The sequence below is a fragment of the Gekko japonicus genome, unplaced genomic scaffold (genome assembly GCF_001447785.1).
Source record: "Gekko japonicus isolate JY-2015 unplaced genomic scaffold, Gekko_japonicus_V1.1 scaffold971, whole genome shotgun sequence".
NCBI classification, from domain to species: Eukaryota; Metazoa; Chordata; class Lepidosauria; order Squamata; family Gekkonidae; genus Gekko; species Gekko japonicus.
In genome coordinates, this window is record NW_015173151.1 from 138107 (window position 1) to 165668 (window position 27562).

At 45.8% G+C, this 27562-nt stretch overlaps 1 protein-coding gene across 1 annotated transcript; it reads right to left on the reverse strand.

Moving 5' to 3' along the window:
* Positions 1 to 2136: 2136 nt before the first annotated feature.
* Positions 2137 to 27360, reverse strand: LOC107119785 (serine/threonine-protein kinase SBK2-like). The gene is made up of 4 exons (XM_015422377.1): positions 27040 to 27360; positions 7602 to 7776; positions 5748 to 5950; positions 2137 to 3232 (listed from the first exon to the last, which is right to left on the reverse strand). The coding sequence occupies exons 2-4, from the start codon at positions 7765 to 7767 to the stop codon at positions 2672 to 2674; spliced, it is 930 nt and encodes a 309-aa protein (XP_015277863.1). The 5' UTR covers positions 7768 to 7776; positions 27040 to 27360; the 3' UTR covers positions 2137 to 2671.
* Positions 27361 to 27562: the final 202 nt, after the last annotated feature.

Here is a 27562-nt window from a genome sequence, read left to right on the forward strand (position 1 = left end):
AAACAGAATAACAAGCAAAAGGTGGGTGTGGCTGGATAACCACACTTCTGGTAACATGGGGGTGCGGCCTAATGTGCTAATGAGCTGTGCTGTCAGGGGTGTGGCCCAATATGCTAATGAGTTTCTGCTGTTGGGTGTGGCCTATTATGCTAATGAGTTCCTGCTGGGCTTTTTCTACAAAAAGAGCCCTGGTGGTAGGGAGGTTGAAAACTATAGAAATCAGGTCTAACAATCAATATGGATAGGTAGACGTATATACAGTCTGCTTGAAAGTTGCTAAATGGGGGGAAGCGATACCCAGAAGTAAAAGAACTGCAAGACATTCGTCAAAGGCCATTCAGGACACTAGGAGACATCATGGCAAAGTCAGTACTTCTTTTATGAGGTACTAACTACAGTGTGAAATACGTGGAGCACTGATCGAGACGGACCACTAGATTTGGCGCAAGCTGCAAATGTTACAGTATTTACTGGAAAAGCTCTTGGGACAGGAGAAAGTCCAGATTCTCAAGACAGGTCTTTAGCTGCTTTTTATACCTTTCTTTCTTATTGCTATTTTCATACTAAGTTTTGATGTAATACAGTTAAGGCAAACGTCAGAGGCCATCCTAAAAATGATTTATACCATTCTAAACCAATTCACTCAAAAATGATCTAATTCTGCTTAGGATGCCACTGCACTCTTGGGGGTTTGCTTGGAGAGGAAAAAAAGGAAAGAGGTTGGGGGAAGAACCAAGCTTTGCATAGTACCTATGGGGTGGTTCCTGATGGTCACCGAGAGCAGGCGTGGCCAAGTGAGTAACAAAAGCTTTCCAGCCAGAAAATATTGAGATACTGCTTCTTTTCATGGAAGCTAAAGTTCTAAAAGTCATATCAGGCCCCTGAGGTGTTGCAGTCCTAGCTACAGTCACTCTGTTGAAGGGAAAGCAACTTCTTATGTTTAATTTTGTGGTCAATTTGGAAGAGTTTTTTTTTCTCTTTTCCAAACGCATCCACCAGGACTGCTTTTTCAAGGACGAAAACAGGATGGAGTAAGAAGAGCCTTTGCCTCCACTTTCCCCCCCCCCTGAAAATGAGGAAAATTTACAGGTCGCCAAATGGTAGGCTCATCGATGCAACGAACATGAAACTGAGCAAACGTCAGAGGACGGCGGAAGACAGGAGGGCCTGGCGGGATCTTGTCCATGGGGTTGCGAAGAGTCGGACTCGACTGTGCGACTGAACAACAACAAAAAAATGGTAGGAAATCATGCAGATAACGAAAAGAAATATATAGTGTACATGGTAAGGCTGATATTCTACTGGTCCATGACTGTAATAAATTATTGATTGATTGTGCCATCCATTTTTAAAAGTCCAATAATCTCAATGGAACGTCCAGAAGTTTGATTTTTTTTTGCCTTTAAAAAAGTGATGGTGGAAGTGTCGTCAGTCACAGCTGACTTATGGCAACCCCTCACGGGGTTTTCAAGGCAAGAGACGAACAGAGATGACTTGCCACTGCCTGCTTATGCGTAGCAATCCTGGACTTCCTTGGTGGTCTCCCGTCCAAGTAGGAACCAGAGCCAACCTTGCTTAGCTTCTGAGATCTGAGAATACGGAGCTAGCCTGGGCCATCCAGGCCAAGGCAAAACGTTGGGTATTACAAGTTGAAAACACTCAGTATATTTGGGGTTAAATGTTTGTTTATGTTACTCACAGGAAGTCACATGTTTCTCATGTAACCAATGTTCTTTAGATGTAGAAAGCCCGGGAATTTTCTCCCTGATCTAGGAATTTGATTGGGACTAAAGTGTCAAGGTGTATTACCATTTTATGGCTTCTCTTCCCGTCTTTGTTTGGTGTTCTGAAGAACAAGAAGAGCAGCCATAATCTCTCTCTTCTAGTTTTGTCTTTGTAGAGTAAGGATGTAGCCGATTTAGCTCCGTTTTTATTTTCATCCCAGTTACCCTTCCCATGCTAGAATTTAGTAAAAGCTTTATATTTTAATCACACATGGACTCTCGGTCTGAATTATTTTACTCTGACTCTGCTGGACTATCTCATTTTTTCAATATCTCACTATCGCCCAACACACACACACACACACACACACACACACACACACACACAAAAGCACTCATGAAAAATTTGGAAGCACTTTGTGGAATCTTGTTGGCCAAAATATGATCACCTGGGCATATGTCCAGACATCCATGCCACCACTGTGATCTTGCAATGTGTGCTTTATAACTGGTAAAAAGAAAGGGGACAACTAGAGCAGGCCTTGCAGACTGTGGTCCTGCCTCATGGAACGGAAACAACATTCTGTAGAATTTCAAAAACAGGCGTATTTTAAATATCTGAATACAACATTTCTGATCAGAAGCCTGGGGTATATAAAAATGGTTAAAGTTTTTTTAAAAAGATGATGCTAAGACTTTAATTTTTTTTAAAAAAAAAACAACTTTGAATAAAAGGACAGTTTGTGATCATTTCTGTCCTTTGCAAAATTACATGGTCAGGATACGAAATACAGGTGCACTGAGTTTTTAAGCAGGCAACCTGTGCTTCCTGTCCACTGTAACTGAAATATAAATTTGGATTGTTCACAAGAAAATACAAGATAGGAAAAATGACTTAACTTTTTTTCCGCACCTATGAAATTCATTTCGGTACAATTATGTTGTTGCTAGTGACCTTTGGCCACCACCACCTCTGCTCGCCACGGTCGGTCAAGGTAGCTGAGTACACAGCGAAGGGGCCCGCGTTTGGTTGGTTCCAAGGCCAGGAGTTTCTGCAGCATAGAGATGGCATCACTTGAGAGTGGGCGCCAGTGAAAGGGCAGGTCTTCATCCAGACCAGATTCTTGCCATATCACAAAGTCCTCAAAGAAGGAATCTTCAGGAAGTGTCTTCTCCCAAGGAAAGTAACCAGTGAGTAAGCAGAAGATCAGCACTCCCAACGCCCAAGCATCCAGGCTGGCATCAATGGGCAGGCCTGGGGTGTCACCAGTGCCACGGCTCAGCTCGGGTGCAGTGTAGGGGATTACCCCAGCCACGAGACGCAGCAGGGTGCCCTGGGGTCGTGTCAGGCCAAAATCTGTCAGTTTGATGCAGTGGCAATGGCGGTCGAAAAGCAGGATGTTCTCAGGCTTGACGTCTCGGTACACAAGGCCTCGGCTATGGATGAATTCCAGTGCGCTTACCAGCTGTTTGGCACAGAGTTTGGCTGCCGGCTCCGGGATACCAGCCTAGTCAGAGAAGGGAGGCATTACATTTACTGCAACTGGTCTAGGAAGCAGCTACTAGATCGCTGAAAGCAGCACACTGCTGGGTCTCTCTTACTCTTATCCAGGGGTCGTTTCATAGAAAAAGAGCTAGGGGAACTCATTAGCATAACTCATTAGCATATGCCACACCCCCTGACATCACCAGAAGTGTGTCATGAGGCCACACCCCCTGACATCACCGGAAGTGTGTCATTAGGCCACACACCCCGCCCCCAACGGTCCCGGCTGCCGGCCTTGCAGTTCCACTGCCGAGCCCCATGAGGGGCCCGGCGGTGGACCTGCAAGGCCGGTGGGAGTACAAGGAAGCCCCGCGAAGGCCCCCCATACCTCACCTGGGGGAACTGCGATCCCCCGTGATCCCCCCCGAAACGACCTCTGCTCTTATCCTGTTCCACTGGTACCATTTCAAGATGGTTTCTGGCACCAATTCAAAGTACTGTTTGTGAACTTGATAGTGCTGAATTGTCTGAGATCACAATGTCTGAAGATGTCATACAGACATGTGCCCCCCTCAGAGTACAATAGCAGCACTGGGTAGTAGGGCTGCCCATCCGTGGAGGTCCACCTGGCCTGATAGGGTTGCCAGCTCTGGGTTGGGAAATACCTGGAGATTTTGGGAGTGGAGCCTGGGGAGGGTGAAGTTTGGGGGCAGTGTCCCCTCTAAGCTGAGTTAGTGTGAGCTAGCTCACAGTTTTTTAGCCTCTAGCTCACACATTTTTGTCTTGGCTCAGGAGGGATGGCTCCGGAGCAAAATAATGTATGCATTCGCCAAATTGCTCACTCACAACTTTAATGCCAGTAGCCCACAAAGTAGAAGTTGGGCTCACAAGGCTCCAAAGCTTAGAAGGAGCATTGGAAGGGAGGCACCTCGACAGGGTACAATGCTACAGAGTCCAACATCCAAAGCAGCCATTTTCTTCAAGGGAACTTAACTCTGTAGTGTGGACTTAGATCGATTGTTATACTGGGAGATCTCCAGGCCCCACCTGGAGGCTGGCAGCCCTACCCAGTGATCCCTACTGATGTCCTACTGAGTGGTGATAACTGCTCTCTTTAAGGGGGCCTTTGGGTAATAAGTCTTCTGTTCACGCTGGAAAATGGTGGATTTAGTTTTGATAACTGTTCTAATGCTGCTTAAGAGGTATTTCTTAAAATTATGTTGATGATTTCCTTATTATAGGTGGAAACCAGAGGCTGCTTAGGGCTGATTTGTTATAAAAGCTTGTGCTTTTATGTTTTCATAAATGTATTATATAACCTGCCCTGGGGATGTGTTTGAAAATGGAAAGGCAGGATATAAATAAAATAATAAATTTGGATAGAGCAGGACTCATGTGCTAGTACCTGGTGGGCAAAGCATAAGCCCACTTTACAGATACGTACACAAACACACACACACAAGACTATTTCTAGTACAGTATATATGTACATGGATTCCCCACAACTGCCGCACTTAGTTTCACCTCTAAAAATTTTAATCTGGGGAAAATTGTGGTTTTGAGAAGGGAGTCCCTTTAAAGTGGTGATGTTTAATTTATTTTAATAGTTCACCTTTCTCAGTGGGACTCAAGGTGGATTACACAGACTAAATCAATACAATCAGCAGAATGGGGCATCCAATAAACAATGCAATGGGATTTGAATTGTTGAAATCTGGAACCAACCAGGAACCTGGCATATTCTGAACATGCTAGTTCTTTCCCTCACTAGCAGCTATGGAAAAATTAGGTTGCATCCAAACATGATTGAAGCTGGTGTGCTATGGTTGTGCTATTGCAAAAGTAAAAATGAACCAGGATAGAAAGATATTAGAATGGTGAAGTCATGTAGGCTAGGTGGGATGTGCCCTCTGTGACTACAAAAATAAGTGATCTGGAAACTGGAACTGACTGGTCTCGATCAAGTCATATCCACCTGCAGAGAAAAGATACTAAGAAGTCAGATTCACTGGAAAATCCCAAGTTTAAGGTCTAATTGTGCGTGCTTATCACGGAAACTGTAAATGTGATTGGAAGAGGACACCTTCCGTGATTGGAAGAGGACACCTTCCCCCTGAGATTCTGCTTTTGCTGTCTCCTGCGATCATATAATAAAGAATTCAACAGCTCTGGAAATTACTTTTTGTGTCTTTCTTTGACACAATCATAGTCAGTCACTGCTGTGTCTTCCTATTGAGGACAAGAAAATTGAGCTGTATATGATTACCGTAGTGCAACAATAGTGCAGTATCCAACCTTGTTGGATATAGCCTTTGGGAGCAGTCCTAAGCAGGTCTACTCAGAAACAAGCCCCATGTTATTCAGTGGGCACTACTCCCAGGAAAGTGTTGTTGTTGTTGTTATTTACTTTGGATTTGTGAATCGCCTAGTCCCTGCACACACAAGGCTCTGGGTGATGTACAACAGTTAAAACAATGTTAAAATTAACAAAGGACTGCAGTCTTAGTGTTGGCATAGCAAGCCTCTGTGTGTCTTACCTTTGGCTTGATAATGGAGATGAGATCTCTATGCAGGGCTGCCTCATACAGAAAGCCATAGTGCTGGCTGGACTCTATGGCAATGCCAAACATGCCAATGATGGCGGGGTGGGCAGAGAGCGAGAGGGCCACGCAATATTCGTACAAGAAGTTCTGCAGCTTGGTGCTGGCCTTAGGCAGAAGCTTGAGAGCCATGGGGGTCCCTGTGGAAGGCAGATGAGTGGGACAGAGACACATGAGTACTGCATCATGCCAATACATGTACTTGCACATCAGACAGACAGCTGAAATTTGGTACACATGCAGCCTAAGACAGCTTCATAAATATTTTTAAAGCCTCTGAAAATGAGTATTTTTTCTACAATAGTGAATACACAATGCTGCATTCTACTGAATCATCATTGGTCCATCAAGGTCAGGATTATCTACTCAGATTGGCAGCAGCTGCGCAGGATTTTGGGCAGAGGTTTTATACATCAATTAAATCAGAAGAGTTTTCAGCTAAACATTAGGAAGAACTTGCTGACGGTTAGAGTGGTTCCTCAGTGGAACAGGCTTCCTTGGGAGGTGGTGGGCTCTCCTTCTTTGGAGGTTTTGAAACAGGCTAGATGGCCATCCATCAGCAATGCTGATTCTGTGAACTTAGGAAGATCATGAGAGGGAGGGGCAGGAAGGGTCCCATCAGTGCTTAGTTCTTATGGCCCTTTCTTACATGCCCAGGGAAATGCTGATCGCCACTTTGGGGTCAGGAAGCAATTTTTCCCCAGGCCAGGATCCTGGAGGTTTTTAGTCATCTTCTGGGCATAAAACAGTGGTCACTGGGTGTTTGTGTGCGTGGGGGGGAGGTACTTGTGAATTTCCTGCATTGTTCAGGGTGTTGGACTAGATGACCCTGGAGGTCCCTTCCAACTCTATGATTCTATGATTCCTATGTGACCATTAACTGGGAATGTTGGGGACTGATCCTTCGACCTTCTGTTCTGGTACTGAGCCACTGACACATAATATGGTCTCCTTCATAATAGAGCTTCCTACCCATATGACATAACTTAAATGTGCTGGAGTTTCTCCTTTGTTCATTGAAGATCAATTCTGATTGGAGCAAGGAGAATTCACAGAGGCTGCCAGAAAAGCATTTATGCTCTGACAAACCAGAATGGAGGGGTACTGGAACTGAGCAAGGAGCAGCCAGAAACATATCTATGCTTGCATAATGAGACTGTCTATAAGGCAGACACAGAGATCTGGACTGTACAAAAGTGCAGGGGGTTGGATCCTTCCACTACTGAAGCAGAGAGGAGGGGCCCATGAGACCAGCAAAAATTGTGGGACCTCTGTGGGGGAAAACCACATAGGATAGCACTGCTGAGTAACAGGGAACGGAGTGAGAAGTAGAAGAAAAGACAGCAGGATGAACTAATGCCGTTCACTTGCAAAAGGATTCGGAAGCCTGTGGAAAATGTGGTTCAAGAGATAAGCTGAATATTGTCGCAGAAAAGAGAAAAGCTGCTTTGTACGCCAGAAAAGATACATTGTGGTATGATTTGTGATGACATGCCAAAAATATTAACTTCTCATAGTGGCTATTTTATTTATTTAAAACATCTCTATGCTGCCTTTTCACCACCACCACCCCCAAAAGGGTCCCCATTATACCTGATGTGTTTGCCACAGGCAAATTTGAGCTGGCGATCCCACCTAATTGGCAAGTCACATCCTTCTTCTCCAAAAACAATCACAACACTAGGAATTCACCCACCTTTTCAGGCATTTCTTCCCATAGATGTCTAAGTAGAGTAAAAAGATCTATGGGTGAGTGGCATCACCAGAGCACACAATGAGGTCAATCCTTACCCCTTTTCCTGTGCGTCACAAGCACCACCTGCCCATATTTCCCCTTGCCGAGCTCCTTGACGACCTGGTAGTGCTCAGTCACTTCCATGTGTACCAGATTCTGGGAAGTGATCTCCAGCATGTCTTCTAGAAGAGCCTGAGCCTCCATTCCCAAGGTCAGATCCATTGCCAGACACTGGAAGAAATACAAAAACATACCTTCCAACATTTCAGAACGGAAAACAGGGCTGGTCTTGGGCAGTGTTCCCTCTAAGCTGAGTTAGTGTGAGCCGGCTCACAGTTTTTTAGCCTCCAGCTCAGATTTTTGTCTTAGCTCATGGAGGATGGCTGCAGAGCAAACTAATTTATGCAGTAACCAAATCGCTCGCTCACAAATTTAATGCCAGTAGCCCCCAAAGTAGAATTTTTGGTCACAAGACTCCACGGCATAGAGGAAGGATTGGTCTTGGGTATGCACACCCCTGTGGTCAAACAAGGTACCTCCCCATATTATGGCGAAAAATCTTAAAGGCACGAAGCTTCCTTTTGTCCTTCTTACATGAGGCATGTAATATGGGTTGGAGGGCAGACATGTGGAACTGGCAGTAAGTCAAACAGCTGGACCCCTCAGCCTTTTTTTTTGGGGGGGCTACCTAAAACAGCACTGGATGTTGGGGGTAGAGGCTGAAGCCCCTCCTCCTGCTGCACTGTGCTCCACAGCTAATTCAGGGGCCCTGCACAATTTTTAAGGTGAGTCCGAATCAGATGTGTACTGTGAGTTAGGTCAGGGGAACCCCAGACTCACATTGCATGTCTCATGTAACAAGGACCTTATACTGAGTCAGGTCCTTGGTTTATCAAGGTTGGTATTACCTATTCTGATTGGTGCTAACACTCCAGGATCTCAGGTATGGTTGTTTCACATTACCTATTCCTGATCCTTTTTTCACTGGCGATGCCAGAGACTGATCCAGAAACCTTCTGCAGGCAAAGTCCATGCTGCCCTATGGTCTCTCTTCTTGATCTGTTGTACAGATTTATTTCTTGTATGATAGCTTGTCCTGCACTGGCCTCTGAAGCAGGGGGCAACAATTCCCAGCTTTGAAAGTTTAAGAATGTTTCATCTGACAATGAATCTATTTGTACTTATACTTGGAGAGCTGTAATGCATTCAGTGACATTTGTGATCTTGGTGGGCAACTGTGCAGTGCTGGTGGAAGAGTGTGTGCTCTAGTGCAGATGTGCTGACATGAAGAACATCTCCAAAAAGGCATCTCCAAAAACTTCTCAAGGGACATGATAGGAAGAAGGATTTTCCCAGGGACAGAGACCAGAAATAGGGACAGTTGAAATGTATGTCCAGCATGGCTCAAATGAATTGTGTTGGGTATGGGGCAGGAAGGGAGATTCAAACCAATTCATTTATAGGTGGCACCAGTGCTTTTTGTTTGTTTGTTTGTTTAAAAAAGTGCTAGTAATCATACATAAGGTTTTCTCAATTTCCACCAATTTTCCCCTCAGGACTTGTTAGAGCCCTGAAAAAAGAGGGTCAGTACTCAGTAGTGGTGAGTAAGTAAAGGTAAAGGTTCCCTTGCTCGAAAGCCAGTCGAATCTGACTCTAGGGTTGGGGTGCTCATCTCCGTTTCAAAGCCTTAAAGCCAGCGCTGTCCGAAGACGTTTCCGTGGTCATGTGGCCGGCATGACTAAACACCAAGGCGCACGGAACGCCATTACCTTCCCACTGAAGTGGTACCTATTTATCTACTTGAAATTTCTTGCTTTCGAACTGCTAGGTTGGCAGGAGCTGGAACTAGAGACTAATAATAATAATAATAATAATAATAATAATAATACCCTTAAAAAAGCTTTGGGAGGGACAGATTGAACAAAATTGTCTTGATTTGAAATTTGGCTGCAAAAAAAGTAATCAAATATATGTTCTCCTATTTCACAAAGACAGCTGTTTATTCAAGTAGAACAAACAAAATGAGTGCTACAACGGTTTGAACGGAAAGCGTTTTTCAACAGGAGAGCAGGTTCATGACTGAAAAGCTGAGTTTAGATGTTACAAAAAATTTCCTACGGTTGCCAGCTCTGGGCTGGGAGATACCTGGGGATTTTGACGGTGGAGTCTGGGGAGGGAGGGGCTTGGGGAGGGAGACTTCAGCAACCTATAATACCATGGATTCCACCCTCCAAAACAGCTATTTTCACCAGCGGAACTTATCTTGGTTATCTGGAGACCAGTTGTAATAGCAGGAGATCTCTAGGTGCCACTTGGAGATTGGCAACCCTGTAAGTTCCCCTGATGACAAATGCAATAAATAGGAAGATAAGGCTTTTTCAGGTATGTGCTGTCAAGAAAAAGGGGACCATCTTAAATTCACATATAAGTTACACTTATGTACAGTAATAAAGAAGCTTTTAGTTTGAGTAATCAGTGGGCTTATTCAGGACTAACATTGCACGGGATTGTATTGGCCGAGTTCAAAAGTTTAAATAATGAATCTGTCAAGTTTGTAATATGACTACCTCACAATCTTTCAATTAAGATTTACTTATTTCATTGTTTATTTAAAAGATTGATAGCTCTCAGCCAAGAAAACAATCCAAGAACAAGACAGCATTAAAAAAACCAGCCTCTTAAAAATCAGTATCCTTAAAGGGATGGATTCAGATATGCTGAGGCACGATAATTTAGTGAGACACCTGGTATTTAGAGGTTGCTCATCGTCTGAGGCTCTTAACTGCAGCTTACTTAGCTCACACATACATCCAGCTTTAGCCAGCAATAAAAGTAAAGCTGGCACAAGGCTTGCATTTGCACACTGGCAGTGTCAGCCCCCCCCCCCCATACACACACACCTTCAATCCCCTACCATTGCTAAAGTGAGGAGTGGAAGAAAAAAATGGTAGGGGAATGGTAAATGATGACAGTCTAGGAATTCCCCTAGTCTGTATGGTATTTTCCATAAAGAATAGAGAAAACTCCTAGAGCATCTCCTGGAAGTGATGTCACATCCCCCTGAAACCCCACCCTTCCCAGGCATCGCCCCCCATATCTCTTGGCATATGTCAGCACAGGGCTGGGAACCTTAGCCAGTACAGCTATTAAACAAAAGAGAAAACCCATATAAAACAGCGTACAACATCAAGCAAACTAACAAGAATCCAAGAAAATTACACAAAACCAGCAAAAACAAGCAACAAGCCTAGGTGAAAAGGAAAGTCTGTCGTTTGGATCCAGCAATCCACATGCAGAAACATAAATGACCTTAACATAGTTTCACATGAGGAAAGTCTTGTGCAAAGCCTAGCACTTTGTTCTCCATATATTACAGTACCCAGAAATTGGTTGTGCAATATCTTGCACAAGCAGAAACAAAAGCAAGGATACAATACCTCTGATTTCTAGCGCAAGTGGCTATATCAGTCTCTTTCTTGTGTTTTTGCTAGTACAAGAGCTCTAAGTTGAAGCACAGATTTTCTGCTGGATTTGTGTCTAAAATTTCAGTCTCTATTGTGGCTAAATATTATCACTGGTTGATAAGGACAGCCCTCAGCAATTAGCAGAAAATGTCAATCACACCAGAATGTCACAATAACCCAGAAACAAAAGTTCAAAATTGCCTGTTTAAAGATATTGTATGCGATGCTCCCTCTAAGCTGTGGTGTCTTGTGAGCAAAAATTCTACTTTGTGAGCTACTGGCATTAAAGTTGTGAGTGAGCAAATTGGCTACTGCATAAATTAGTTTGTTCTGGAGCCTTCCTTCCTGAGCTAAGACAAAAATGTGTGAACCGGAGGCTAAAAAACTGTGAGCTAGGTCACACTAACTCAGATTAGAGGGCACACTGTATTGGGGCTGCCTCTGCTATACCCATTATATGGACAAGAGGAAATCATTCTTCTCTCCAGGCAAGCTGTAAATGGAGGAGGGACAAGTCCAAGCTAATTTGGAAGATATAAGCCCTAGTCAGGGTCCACTCCAGTTTTTAGATGCCCTGGTCAATATACCTGCCAGTGACCCCTCCCCAGTAAGCGTGCCACACATACACGTCACGTGCTACACATACACGTCAAGTACACTCCTGGAGAAGGGAGTAGGGCATGACTCTTTAAGCCCTCTAGGAACCAAACAGGCCTAAAGGAATATGAAATTAGGTCTGCTGTACTAGGGCTCTTCCTAGAAGAAAATTTGGGCGTTAGGCCCCTAGATCAACTCTGGTACCTCTGATGATCTCCCAATCCATGCAAGAGTGGATGGCTTGGGTTCCAATCCCAGCTCTGGGTTGGGAAATACCTGGAGATTTGGGGGGTGGAGCCTGAGGATGGGACGATTTGGGGGAGGGGAGGGACTTCAGTGGGGTACAATACCATACAACCCACCAGCCAAAGCTGCCGTTTTCTCCAGGTGAACTGATCTCTGTCACCTGGAGATCAGTTGCAATCAGTGTTCCCTCTAAGCTGAGTTAGTGTGAGCTAGCTCACAGTTTTTTAGACTCCAGCTCACACATTTTTGTCTTAGCTCAGGAAGGATGGCTCCAGAGCAAACTAATTTATGCACTAGCCAAATCGCTCGCTCACAACTTTAATGCCAGTAGCTCGCAGAGTAGAATTTTTGCTCACAAGACTCCACAGCTTAGAGGGAACATTGGTTGCAAATCCCAGGAGATCTCCAGCTACCATCTGGAGGAGGTTGGGTCAAGTGATATTGATCATTGCTGGGCCACCTGCCTATTCATGGGCCTTGAGAGATTCCCAACCATGTTGAGATGGGCCCTGGTATGGAAAAGAAGTTGCAGGGTGACAGTTAGTGGGCCTTGTAATGAAGTAAGCCCATCTTTTGTCCATGAGACAGTAGTGCCGTTATATAGCATTCTATGGCTTAATTATCTTTCACAGATGTCTATATTTTTGAGAGCACATTGGAAAACTGGAGAAAGAGAGGAGACGAGTGAAGAGAATGCATGTTGCTTTGATCTCCTGTCTAAACAGTTCCTCCGTTGCCCTAGCATTTTAGCAAACTTGTTCCTTAAACCTATCTATAATGTGTTCTCCCAGCCATCGAGCTTTTATTCCTATTTATTCTCTCTGTTTGATTTGAGAAGTTTTCTGGCAGCCAGTCCTTTTTCCTTGTTTAAGTATATTGTCAGTGTCGTCTCCCTTTTCCAATAGATTTTCTCAAATATTTCCTGTTAGGCTTGCTTTGAATCCGTCTCCATGTCAAAATAAGACGCAATTTTGCTCCCACAGGAAAAGTAGTCTGGCGCTGGCCTCCCTCTTTCCCCCAATGTATGCTTCATATTTTATAGATCAAGGAGAGTTGCCATGAAGATGGGAAACAGAAGATAAATGATCTGGAACCAATTTCGTCCATACCAAACTCTTCTATGTCTGCCATCTGCACCCTCCGCCGTGCTCCAGGTTCCCTAGACTTTTCTTGAATAAACCTATAGAAGTCACAGAACTCAGAGATCTCTGTCTTTCAGGAGGTTCCCACAATATTGATGTCGACAGAGTCAAGGCCGGATTTAGACTTGCTGAGGCCCTAAGCTATACAAAACCCAGAGGCCCCCTACTGTTTTAAATTACATCAGCTGGTCTCAGAAAAATTTAAAATATATACGCCTTTTTAATATTTGAAAATATATTGTCTTTTAATTTTTATTTAAAAAATAATAAAGGATGTGTTTACAAAATCACAGAAATAATTACATAATTAAAGGGTTTTAAAATGACAAATAAGGCTCCAGCAGATTGCGAGGCCCTAAGCTGTAGCTTATTTAGCTTATGCATAAATCCGGCACTGGACAGAGTACACCGTGAAAGAAACATGGACAATTCATTACTCCTCTGGAGAGCTATGAAAAGGTGCTGCTGCACCAACATGACTGGGAGCATGCTAGCTGGCACCCTATTCTTAGGAGGTATTGGCATCTTGGGGTCTGTTTGGCCCATTATTTTTTAAAATTTATTGATTCAGTTTACAGCCTGCCCTTCTTTCATGATGATGGGAGTGTAAACAGGTCTCCCATTCAGGCAGACCTGGATGTACTGAGTTTCAGCCACATTGCTATATTGTTAGGCCCTCCATTTACCAACTTGGGGTAGGAATTTACCTGCCCCCAGTCAATTTTCCTGCTCCCAAGGAACTGAGGAAAAGGAGAAAAAACTGCCTCCACATAGTGATGCTCTAGGAATTTCCCAGTGCCCTGGGAGACTTGGGGGGGGGGGAGGAGAGACTCACCAGGATGGTGTCCTGTGATGTCATTTCTGGCCATGTAACAGGATGCCATGTCACTGCATTGTGGGATGCTCTAGGATTCACTCCAAACCGGGTCAAACCCAGCTCCAGACCTTGCATTCCCCTCCCCATTGCCACTTGTTAGAGTGTGGGCAGGCAACGAGAGGGCGGGGGTTTCCCTGAACCCACCAGATAAATAGCAAGAAAAAGGTTAGAATGCTGGGGACTCTAACCCCAAACGGATGCGTCAACTGTGTTAAGTCACAGTTTTGAAAAGCTTCTAGCGAAGGCTTTTACAACACTTTTTCTATAAGTTCCAATGGGCAGCCAGTTTGGTCTGCAGCTAAGGTTGCCAACTCTGGGTTGGGAAATATCTGGAGAATTTGGGGGTGTCGCATGGGGAGGCCGGGGTTTGGGGAGGGGAGGGACCTCAGCGGGGTATAATGCCGAAGAGACAGCAGCCATTTTCTCCAGGGGAACTAGTCTTGGTCATCTGGCAATCAATTATAATAGCGGGAGATCTCCAGGTGCCACCTGGAGGTTGGCAGGCCTTTCTGCAGCATATTCAAGTCCAGTAGCACCTTAGGCACCGACAAGCTTTTTTGGGGTATCAGCTTTCTATAGTCAAAGCTCCAGTGTTCATACCTCCAAAAATTTAGCTGGTCTCTAAAGTGCTGGAGATGCGGTGGCTCAAGTGGTTAAGACGGTGAACTGCAGGCTGTGGAAGGTCAGTAGTTCAGCAGTTTGAGACCCGGGTTGCCGCATGATGGAATGAGCTTCCGTCTCTAGTTCCAGCTCCTGCCAACCTAGCCGTTCGAAGGCAAGGAACTGCAAGTAGATAAATAGGTACCACTTCGGTGGGAAGGTAACAGCGTTCTGTGCGCCTTGGTGTTTACTCATGCCGGCCACATGACCACGGAAACGTCTTTGGACAGCGCTGGCTCTTCAGCTTTGAAACGGAGATGAGCACCACAACCCTAGAGTCGGACTCGACTGGCTTTCGAGCAAGGGAACCCTTACCTTTTACCTAAGGTGCTACTGGGTTCAAATCCAGCTTTTTCAATAATGGGAGTGATCTCGAGGTTCCGGTAAGCCATGCTTGCAAGAAAATGGCACGGGCTGACTGCGCAGAGATGGACAATATGCAAGACACGCAAAACAGCCACAGAGGCACACATATTCTGCTCTTTCATGCACAGATGCTCTGCACAATGCAAAGACGCATGCACAGTGTGCAAAATGATAGATACACATTTGAACATAGTCTCTCGTTCATTCTGCTACCATTTGGCATGCCAGGCAGAAAAAAAGAAGATTGCAAAACTGTAAGACGCCCAGAGTTCTGAGAGGGGCCCTTAAACACTTATCCACAAATGCGCTCACGCAGCCACCTCACAGTGCTAAACAGGACCTCAGCCGTGCATGCTCACTCACAGTCTCACAACCTTTCTTGCGTCCTCCTTTCTTGCACAAGCGCGTTGCAGTGTGGTTCTGGCTTTTCCTGTACCCTGCTACTCCTGTCCTAAACCTTTCATGCGACTTTTGCAGATACAGAAATGAAAAAAAAATTCTCCTGCATTCCCTGCACCAGGCAGCCAGAGATAAATTTGGGAGCGGGTTTTTCCCAAAACAGACAGATCCCACTTCCCACCACAATTGGGTCACATTTGCAGAGAGAGGGGGAAGGAGTGCCTTGCGCCCCCCCTCTTCCCCTAAACACATGGCGATGACGCATCCTCCTCACTATGTGGTCTCCCTTGGGCCGAAGCAATAAATAGAGCCATCCTATAGCTGCGGAGGCCCCTGGGCTGAAACCTTGCCTGAGCCCTCCTTCGCCTCCCCGCAGCTCCCCAGGGTGTCCAAATACCCAGGAAACCTCTCAATGACCTTGAAACAGAGGAGCACAGCGTTCCCAGCACCCTCTCTGCCAAAGCCAGATTAAGACATGCTAAAGCCCTAAACTATGTCAAGTTTACGAGGCCCCGTGGCAATACAAAAAACAAAGGCAATTCGGCATTATTTCTATTTTCTATTATTTATTTATTTATTCAGAGGCCCCTTCTAGGCTGATGTCCTAAACTGGGGTTGCCAGTCTCCAGGTGGCGGCTGGGGACCTCTCAGGATTACAACCAGTGTCCAGGTTACACAGATCAGTTCCCCTGGAGAAAATGGCTGCTTTGGAAGTTGGGCCATATGGCATCACATTGCACTGCGATCCCTGCCCTCCCCCAAACCCACCCTTTTTCCAGGCGCCACCCCCCTCCGGGAATTTCCCAACCCTATCCAAAACTGTAACTTACTTAGCGTAGACATAAATACCACTCCGCTTTTTGCAGTGTCACAAGCTAAATGGTCTGGATGGGCTTGGCGCAGGGCAGAAACCCGACGTCGCTCTGCAGTCAGTTCCCCAAATATGAGCTTTGCTTATCTCAGTGGCTTGCAAATTGGTCAGTCCCAGTTTCAGACTGCTTTTTGTAAGCAATCTCCTCGGTGTCTTTCCAAGAGGAAAGGTAGAAATTCTTTTTAATCAAGATTAATTCACAGCACTGAAGCAAATGTGGCGAGCAGCGTGGGCTGAAAGGGATATGGACTGAGCTGTCCTCACAGTCAAGCAGTTGTGTGATTACTTGTCCCACGGACACAATGCATCCAGACCAGCCACTGCACTGGATCAGTTCCATTTCAGCTTTTGCAGTGAAATGGTCAATGTGGATTGGGTTGCATGATGTCAGTTTGGTAGCTTCATAGGTGCCCCTTGCTCAGCACAGTCATTCGTTTACACTGGCCGGGCTTGCAGGAAGTAATCCTAGAATTGCCTACAGTCAGAGTTTTAATAGCCGTGCCACAATCTCATCTTCCTGGCCAGCTGCCAGATCTGGACACTACAAAGCCAAGGAGGTAAAAAGTGGTACAGTAGTTCTGCTCTCTCGTTCATGTGTCCCCTGTGTGCTGTTATGCACATGAAGCATATGGGAAATATACATGATCACATAGGAGGCATACAGAGGTGGCTGACGTCATTTTCAGCTATGAAGCATTTGTACACAGTCTGGTCTCCATGAACTGCTCCGCAGCCAGCTGCTTGCTCTCAAAGCTTCAGCCTTAAGTTTTCCTCTAGTTGGCTTTGCCTGCCTCTTAACTGAATCATAACCACAGCTACGAGCAATGAAAAAAACTTTCCACATGCTCAGAGACAACCCCAGCTATCCCTGGAGAAAACAGATAACTTTCACTCTATAAATCTTGCATGCCAGCAGCATATGGAATGCAGATGGCATGGCCCTTCAGCTGTTCCCATCAGTAGACAACCAGGCCGAACCCCCTAGACTGGGCAGACTGCAAAGATTGGATGCCCTATAGCAGAGGTGGCCAAACGTGCTCAGCGTAAGAGCCACGTAGAATAAATGTCAGATGTATGAGAGCCGCAAAAATGAACAAATATTACACACACATATAAAAATATGCAAAGTTGCTTTTTAATTAACATTAAATGAAACTGCCAAAAATAAAAACAAAAGGGGTAAAAACAAATATTGATAATGATATTTATTTGTCCAATGATATTTATTTGTGTGCTAATGATATTTGTCTAAGAGAGAGAGAAAAAGAGAGAGGTGGAAAGAAAGAACGAAAGAGGTGGAAAGAAAGAGAGAGAGAAACAAAGAAAGCAAATAGATGGGAGGGAGGGGGGGAAGTACGCCCTCCCTTCGCTTCCCCAGCTGCCCTGCTGGGAGCCACACAGTATGTGTGAAAGAACCACATGTGGCTCCCGAGCCACAGTTTGGCCACCCCTGCCCTATAGTGATGTTGGCTTGGATCCTATGAATGAGTTCCGTCCTTGCTAGATAGCCTCTGCTTTGGAGCATGCTTCCTCTTGTACTAGCATTTCCACTAGCATGAGATCAATAGGTATATATATGTGTGTGTGTGTGTGTGTGTGTGTATTAGGTTTTTATTAGATTTCTACAAAGAAACAAACATCACAGCTTACAAAACATATTAACACAAAACAAACAAGAAGCCTGTACTCATAACTGTTCAGTGCTTTACATACAGAATATCGTTCTTTTAGGCACCTTAACAGGTTTAATATCATACATGCCAGAATAGTAATTAGTAATTATAATGTGTTGTAATATAGTAGTTATAATGTGCATCAATAGTTTTCAATGCGCCCGTGCACAAACAGAAGTGCTAGCACGAAAGGAAAAGCACTCCACGGCAGAAGTTATCCCGCTCACATGGGACTGGTTCATAGGATCCAAGCCAGAGACATCTGTTATCTCTGCCACAACCTTCCGTACCCTGAATCCTGCCCTGTTCTCCACATCACACACGTGCAGTAAAACCAGAACAACTTATGCCCTCTAAAGCATGCCCAACTAATTCCACAGATAATAGTTTGTTGTGCTGGTTACAGAAGCTCGTTGGACCTGCAAAGGCAGAGTGGGAAACTGTTTTGATCATGGTCCCTTTTGAGACACTCTTTTGCCCAAGTCCAGCAGGTGGTATCACTGCAGACTGGCTCCACACCATGTTATATGACATTTCTGGTGCCCCACTGAAGATGGACACAGTCGTCTGCAGCCCCGCTCACTTAGCAGCCGCTTGAGTGCCTGCTCTCTGATTCCTTGCCAAGCGTCCTCTCTTACACGCTGGGAAAAGTCATGGGGATTTGGGCCTAAATGGGACTGACACGCTCCTAATGCAGCCAGAGATCCATTTCCAAGCTTCTGGAGGCAGAGGGGAAAGGGCATGAACCAGCTAGGTCATCCCCCCCCCCCCCCCCCAGCCTTGCCTTTTCCTTTCACATGCCAGCAGCTCCCAGGGAAAGACCCTTTGAGTAACAGATGCAAGTGTGGAAAGGGAAATAATTATCAAAGTGTTTTAAAAAACAAAACAAAAAGGCGTTATGGCTCAAGCCTGGGTAGAAGTCATTCCTGGGATTCTTGACCCTTAAACTCAGAGGTTCAGAGGTTCATTTCAGTTATTTACTGGTGAGCTAGAGGCATTTTTGGAGCTGCGGTGGCTCAAGTGGTTAAGACACTGAACTGCAGGCTGTGGAAGGTCAGTAGTTCAGCAGTTCGAGACCCGGGTGCAAGAAATTGCAAGTAGATAAATAGGTACCGCTTCGGAGGGAAGGTAACAGCGTTCCGTGCACCTTGGTGTTTAGTCATGCCGGCCACATGACCACGGAAACGTCTTCGGACAGCGCTGGCTCTTTGGCTTTGAAACGGAGATGAGCACCGCAACCCTAGAGTTGGATTCGACTGGTTTTTTAAAGGCATTTTGTACATGCTCAAGGACATTCTGTCTTTTATCACTAAACTAAAATATTCCCACATCCATTTAACTTTCCTTCTTTTCATTCCCCCCCCCATTTTCTCCAGAGAGGGGGAGGAACTTCACACCCACTGTTTCCCCTTGTAAAAATGGGACAATGCAGTCATCAGCTTGGATCCTAGGAACAGGTTTATTTATATTTATTTATTATTTATTTAGTTCAGTGTAGGTTTGCAGCTGGTGGCTGGCCCCAACAGAAAATGGGGGGAGGGGAGCAGTATCACACTGTCAGTGCAACGCCACTTCCAGGGCAAACACGGAAGTGATGTCACTGTATTAAAGTGATGCTCTAGGATCCACCATGCCGCTTTGTCGCAATGATGTCACTTCTGGGTTTGCTCCAGAAGGGATGTGACACCATTGAAGCAACAGTAATTTTCACCCCGTTTTCCCCATGCTGCCCTATTGAGCAACAGCAGAAGTTCAGGAGACCTGGAAACTCTAGGCATGTGCTAGATACCTTCAGCTGTGGAGGGGGCTTCCAGTAGCATTTACATTTGCACAAGATCAGTGGCTGTCCATGAGCCTCTGTGCTAACGGATGTGCTAGTGCAGAGGTGTCAAACTCATTTGTTACGAGGGCCAGATCAGACATAAATGTCATTTTGTTGGGCCATGTGTGCCATACAATGTAACGCCAGGTACTGGAGATATAAACTTTATAAAGGACACAGGCAAACCCAATGAACAATATTATTTTTTACTCAAAATACAAACAAAAGCAATTGATTCCTAGCAGTGATTCACTGGGGAAACTCATAAAAGCCCCCGGTTCCAGCCCTCGGGGCCTTATGTTTGACATCCCTGTGCTAGTGGAAGAGGAAACGTGCCGCCTGGCAGAGTACCTGGAACATGATCCTGGGATTCAAGCTTATGTGTGCAAAGTCTTCCTCCTTTAATTTTTTCTTAGAAATCTTGAAAATGCAGAAGTATTTTTTTTTTTAAAGCTGACAGTCTTATCAGCACGGATTACTGTCATTATGCTGCTTGTCAAACTTCAGCCTGAAAGGAAAGATCTCCCTTTTTCCACTGATGCTGCAGCCATTACTAAAGGGCACCAGAGACCCTACCCAAGGCTTCTTAGAATACTCTCCTGTTACAAGCAAAGCCAGAAATGTTTGCCCTTCCTATACTGGGCTGCCGTTGCATACCACTTGCTATGATCGATCGTATGCATCTGCAAGGAACCCAATCTGAGGACAATCCTTGCACGCAAAGCAGGGCAAAGGGAATGAGTAGGAAAGGGAGGTGAATGCCAAGGCAACTGGGCAAACCTCTGTAGCCTGTGCTGCTCGTGTCCAATGTGTTTGCATCAGGCACGGGGCAGAGGAGTCTATTTTTCCACTGGCTAAGCAAAAGGAACCTTCTGTGTATCACTGTTGAGTTTCCTCTACTTGCTTTCACTGGACAAAATATGGATGTTGTTGCTTGAATAAGAGATCTTGCTGCCAACTAAACACAGTCACAGGGCAATCCTAAAAATATTTCCTGGGATTAAGACCCACTGAGTAGACCTGAGTAGGATTTTGAGTGCACCTGTTTAGACCTGTAAAGGTAAGCCCAAATAGCCTGCTCTAAGGACCTTCCTCTTCTGCCACCATTTTTGTGACTCTCTTTAATTCCTGGTTTAGAACATACAAGAGCCCTATGCTGAATAATCAGGTGGGATTATAGCACATGCCTCTGACCAAGACAGTGTGTTTTCTTGTGTACCAACATTCCTGTGAGACAAACAGAACCAGCAGAGGACTCTATTCTCCCACATTGAATGGCAACTATCTGAATTTAGGGCTCATCACTTTCTAAATGCAGGATTGCCAGCCAGTGTCTGGCAACTGGCTGGAGTTGGGGCAGGCAAGCGTGGATATAGGGGAGTACCATTGGCTCAAAATCATTGTCACTTCCGGGAATATCCGGAAATGCTGTCACACCACTCTAGGAATCACCAGAAACTCTATGATTTTACCATAGAGGTTTTGGGCATTCCTAGAGCAGTGTGATGTCATTTCCAGATGGAATGCTGTCACACTGGTGGAGAATTTTTTAATTTTACTTTATTTTTCTCCCACCAGCTGCCAGAGCTGTGGCAGGCAATGGGAGCTGGGGTGGGAGGTTTCCCACCCTCAGTGGATAACTAGCAAACCTCTGTAGGGATTGTGTCCACAACAGCGGGTTTCCTGTGTCCTCTGGAACTAATATGTTCCCATTAAGGAACAAGAGGACTTGCACATTGCTAAAGTATCATTTTCCTTGCAGAGGCTGACTCACACTCTTCAAGCCTCTGTGCCCACTCCCAAGGAAAGATTTGCTAGAGAAAAGGCATGAGTTTTGAGATGACAGTAAGGCAGATGCAATGTGCTCTTGCTTGCAGGCTAGAGCTAGGGGGGTACTGATGTAGCCAGGCACCCAGGAATCAAATGTAGGATCGTCTCTTTTTCCTTTGAGGCACTTTGGTAGTGAGACTTGGGTCAGGATACTTGATGCAGGATACTCCACAACGCATTCACTGTCCTTTACTATTATTTTTAATGTATCCATGAGGTCAGAGGTCATTTCGGGGGGATCGCAGGGGATCGGAGTTCCCCCAGGTGAGGTACGGGGGGCGGGGCACATGATGAAGCCCTGCCCCCTGCTTCCGGCTGCCCCGCTTCCGGCCCTCATTCAGCCAGGAGGAGGCAGGAGAAGAGGGAAGGTAAGCCTTCGCGGGGCTTCCTTGCACTCCCGCCGGCTTTGCAGGTCCACTGCCGGGCCCCTCATGGGGCTCAGCAGTGGAGCTGCAAGGCCGGCGGCGGCAGCCGGGACCATTGGGGGCGGGGTGTGTGGCCTTATGACACACTTCCGGTGATGTCAGGGGGTGTGGCATATGCTAATGGGTTATGCTAATTAGTTCCCCTAGCTCTTTTTCTACGAAACGACCCCTGCATGAGGTGCTAAATTTTTTTTTATCATAGCAATAGAATGTGGACAGGCCGGGGGATGAGGTACTTCTTTCTTTGTCCCATTGTGTTTTTTTAATCCATGTGAAAGGGGAATCCTTAACATTTCCTCCACGTAAAGTCACCAACCTCAAGGAGGTCCTGGAGATCTCCCAGAATTACAACTGATCGCCAGACTACAGAGATCAATTTCTCTGGAGCAAATGGCTTCTTTGGAGGGTGGACACGATCGTATGCCATAAAATCTAGGAGAAATAAAAGCCCTTTCCCAAGTCTCCTGGACTTTCCCAACCCAGAGTTGGCGATCCTACATAAGAGTAAAACAGCTTGGGAGAGATTGGGGGGGGGGGGGGGAAAATGGTTAAGCCCAGGGCTTTTTTTGTAGAAAAAGCCCAGCAGGAACTAATGAGCATAATAGGCCACACCCAACAGCAGACAGTCATTAGCATATTAGGCCACACCCCCATGCGTTCCCTTGGCTTGCCCAGGCACCCCGCAGCTGCAGGGAGCCCAGGCTAGCCAGCCGTTGGACAGGTCAGGGAAGTCACATTTAAATGCCTCCCTGATCCTTCCAGGCCTCCCACCTCAGAGTCGCTGGTGGGGGGGCGCTATCCAGGCCTTCCCTCTTTAGCCACTCACACAGAGGTTTTGGCTGTACAGGTCGTGGCCAACTCTGAAGCCAGCCGGAACTCCGTTCCTGTGCATTCCTGCCCTGGTTAAGCCCCCTCTCTCCCCACACCACTGCTCCCATCCCAGGCTCCCTCCCCACTGCATTTTAATTTCTTTAAAATGTGGGGAGGGATGAGGTCTTCCGTTTCAGACATAGATTGATTCTCACTTGAAGGGAGATGGTGCTTTTTCAAAACTGGCAAAAAAAATTATTGTTCCCTATACTAAAAAGTTCTTGGAATATTGGCCATCCCTTTACTGGACAGACCAGGCCTTCTAAGGTCACTGTAGAAAAACAGATACCTGCAGAGGTCACTCGCCTGTTGACACTGGAGGGGCAAAGGGCAGGCAAGGCTGCACAGTGGCTGGGAGCGAAAGGCAAGGAGGGGGAAGAGACGTCATCCTCACTAGCGACAGCTCTTTCACTGCAAGAATGCCCCTCCGCAGCAAGAAGAGTGCCTCCTGGACAGAGAACAAGCCCTGGGTTATACAAGGCCATAGCAAACAAGACACAGCACTCTCTGATGGGAGGGTCTGTCGAGGAAACTCTCCCTGTAGTTTCCCTTTTATTATGGAATGTTAGTTCACATACACTGTTGCCAGCCCTGCACAGGCAACCCATGGGAGTTTGTAGAGGGTGGAGTCAGGCGAGAGGGAGCATCGCATGCATGATGATGTCACTCTCAGCGGTGACATCACCATGCTGTGCTGTGATGATCTAAAAATTTCCCCCCAATGTCTATGGAAAAACCATTGAGATCAGGGAAAATTCTAGAGAGCTGCACAATATGGTGACATCACTTTCTGCTCTTCAACCAAAGGTGACATTATTGCATCATGCAACACTGTTTCCCCTACCCTTTTTTCTCCCACTGCTGAGATCACTGAGAGTGGGTAATAGAGGGTAGGGAAAAGAGCTTGCTTGGTAACTAGGGATAGGCACAAACCTTGTCACGAACCTAATTTCATCACAAAATCACCTGGTTCACGAACCTCAGCTTGTGAGATTGTGTCTCCCGTGAACTGCCCCTGAACTGTCCTGTTTTTCACTGAGGTTCATGAGGTTCATGTCAGCGGTTTGTGCGGCAGACATGCTGGCACCAATTAATTCATGTCAGAGCAATGGGGCATGGGCTTGTATACAGCACAGCTTGCAAGCCACATACGAGTGAAGTCACCACTTGGATGTCACTTGTGCGTGGCATGGTTTACAAAAAGCCATTATTGCATCACAAAACACATGAAACAAATGGGTTAATTAAGCAGGAAGGCTCATGAAGCCACTACAAACCATGAACCGTAACGAACCTAAATTTTCCCAGTTTGTGCCCATCCCTAGTGGTAAACCTATCACATAGCCAATATGTAAGTAGTTAAGTGCTTTTAATGGCAGCAGGTCAGCCAAATCCTTTATCCTTCTCACATTTGGTATTCTAGTCCATGTCAGGGAGGTGACTGCTTGAAATCGTCTAGATTCACAAGCTAATTTTGATATTTATTTATTTATTTATAACATTCATATACATGGCTTTCTCCCAAACATTTCAAAAACTAAGGTGGGAATAAAATGGGGAGATGGAATGGGTGAAGTGGCACAGAACTATGTTTGGACAGAACTATGTTTTGCTTTTTCCATGGGCTTCAGCATCTACGACAATGGTTCCACCATACCCATCATGGAGCTCAACAATATACCTAAAGTTCCCAGGAATTTAGCCATCCAAGAGAACAAAAGTTTCTTCAGGGTTGCTTTATCCTGTACTTTACACCCATATCTTAGAACTACAGACCTGTCTAGCCTGGGCATAAAATGACTCTTCCCCTAGTGGGAAGAGCTCTGGGCAGGCCCACTGCCCCATTTTGATCTGTCTGCTTCAATCCAACCTCAAGGTCCCCCTGCTCATCACATTCATCACCAGCCTCTGGGTATTATACTGCAGAAAGGGAAAAGTTTGTGTGGCAAGAGTATGTTGCTTGGATCACCCATATATAAAGGACCTGACACATCTATTAAGTTGCATGTTATTTCGAACAATGCATTTGGATAAGAGGGGTATCTATGTATATATATTTCATATATAATTCATAAATGATCATGCTTGGATTTTGGCTGATCTTCATGGGATGGAATTTTCATATCGTGAGACAATACTTGGGAACACCCGTTCTACATTTTGGTGCTGTCAAAACACGGATGAAAGGTGAGGTGTACCTCAGAACTACACTACATGAACACAGAAATAAACTATATTGGGTGAAAGGCTTAGCATGCTGGAAAACCTCACCCATCTTTTCAAAAGCAAGATTCTAGTCCTTAAGGCTCTGGGTGGCCTTGCAAAGCCTTGAAAACACCTAATGGAAGCTTTTTAAAAAGAAGGGACTAAAGAGGGTTTTCATGCATCATGGATTCAGTGCCTTCCATAGCTTTCTGTTTCTCTTTGCTGTGATGAATGGGAAGGCCATTTGCAACATCCTTTGCAATTTGGAAAATAATGAATTTGTCCCTATCTGCCAATAGTAATCTGCCTGCTTTTTTGCACTGTTGCAAGCCACCACTTTCTGCTTATGGAGAAGGACTCAAGGAGGGAAAGGGACACTCTCCTAGAGGTAGCCCTAGACGGGCTTTGTTTTCTAAAATGAGGGGGCTTTAACTCAGTTGCAGAACACATGCTTTGCAGGCAGAAGGTCCTAAATACAGTCCTTGTTATATCTCCTTGCAGGTAACAGGGCTAACAATGAATTTGAGGCTCTTTGTAGTCTCTGGAGAGCTTCTACCAGTCAGTAAGAACTAGCATGGTACAGCAGTCAGTGTGTTGGAGATGCAGGGAGACTTGGGTTGAAATCACTCAACCATGAGAGTCACTGGGTAACCTCAGGCCAAGCACTTTCTCCTAGAGGATAAAATCAGCTTAGGGGAGAACTATTTATGCCTCCATGAGCATCTTGTGATAGACAGATGCAGAGTAAATACCAGTGGTCTAGATGGACCAATTGCTTAGGCGGCATCATATGTTCATATATGGATGTGTACAGACTTACATAATAGAAGCGGCTGAGCCGCTATGGAACGAGACTCACCCTTTTTTGGTCAAATTTACAGTCTCTAAGCACATTATATAAGTTCATGATACCTATCTATCGGCATTGACCTAAGAGCAACCTGTTCCCTTGTTTCCGGCAAAAGCCAGCTATGCACAGCACTGTCCGGTTGTCATTTGTGATATCACAAATGTCTCCGCCTGAGTTTTTCAAGTTAAAAACAAACAAACTTGAGTTTGTTGCTGAACAAAACTGGGCATTTTTAAAAAAAGGTGAACAGGAACATCTGCGTTGAATTTGGAAGCAAGCATGCGTATCATTTGAGATGTGAAGGAGAAGGAAGTGGCAAGGGGGGAAACGTAAGAATACCTATTTGCATGTTTATTTTGATACACCCTATGTTTATATACTGCTCTCACTGGGGTATCAGGCACCAAAAAGAATACAGATTAATGCTCAATGTGAGCAGCGATTATGACTGGGGAAACCTTCTGGGTTATATTGTTTTGCCCAAATAACTCGTAATTGTTTGCCAGTGATCTTAGGGTGCAACTAGATGTTCCAAGAAAAATGGAGTTGCTGGCACTCCGTATTTCTTTACCCCTTTTCCAGTGGACATGTCATATAGCACAATTCACAACACGACATCACTGTGTTCTCCGCTTCACCCCACCACTAACAGCCAGTTATGTGATCCGCGGCAGCGAACTGCGTGGCTCGATGGCATCATGTCACACCATGCACACTCTGTCCTCGTAAACATCGCCGAGGAAGCCAGCAGCTTGGGTGATTAACCTGAGTGAAAGCTATGGCAGCTTGGGTGATTAACCTGAGTGAAAAAAAATACCATGCTGGAATTCCATCATCTTTGATCGGTCCTCTGCACCTGCCTGCTCCTGCCCACTTTGGCCGCTGCGCTGTAATCCTCATATATCAAGTCCCCAGACAAAAACCAGAGACGCCGCTTAGAACAAATGCTGCATGCCGAATGCTTTGTATAGGTATTATGGTTTCCTGAAGCAGTGCAGCCGTTCGACACCCCCCTACCCCACCCCCATATCTGATATACCTTTGCAACCTGCCGGACTGCGCTGGGGAAAACTTACAGGCAACGACTTAATTGTTTGAATATCGGGACTCTACCCTCTGTAGCTCAGGTAAGGAAGGTGACCAGGGCTAGGTCCTCCACTGCTCTCGCTGGCACCACGGACTGCACCTGGCACTTACCCACTTCCTGCTGCACTGCTGAAGGACCTCTGGGGTGCCCCGGTCTCTTCCTCTTGCTCCTGCTGCTGTCTGGTATGACCGTGTGGAGTGCAGCTGGGGTGTCTGCCAGGCATTACCAGGCTAAGCGTGACGCTCCGCCTCTTCTCCTGTGCCACACGCCCCATAGAGCTGCAGTCCGAACAGGAGGGGGGAGCGCAAGGGAGGGGATTGTCATCTATCTCTTCAGGACAGATGAAAGAGTGAACATACCAGGCAGGCCGCTCCGCCCGATAGCGTTCAGGCCAGGCTGTGGCAACTGCCAGGATATCTCACCCAACAGGGCTCCTGGGCTCCTGTTCCTGGGGCTTCGAAGGCCTTTCACCCCTTTCCCATAGTCCTCTGCCATGCCCCATAATCCTTCATGCTGGTACTTGTGATACAGTGACATCCTGTGTCCATCTATCTTCATTACAGGGGGAGGGGGGAGAAGCCAATTAGAAAAAAGTCCTCATCTGTGTGTGTGTGTGCGTGCGTGCATGCCCCA

Coding starts and splice junctions, on each gene's coding strand:
- LOC107119785 (XM_015422377.1), bottom strand. CDS start 7,767: ATGGATCTGACCTTGGGAATGGAGGCTCAGGCTCTTCTAGAAGACATG. Junction 5,951..7,601: donor TGTGACGCACAGGAAAAGGG/GTAAGGATTGAC, acceptor TGCCTTCCACAG/GGACCCCCATGGCTCTCAAG. Junction 3,233..5,747: donor TCTCCATTATCAAGCCAAAG/GTAAGACACACA, acceptor TTCTCTGACTAG/GCTGGTATCCCGGAGCCGGC.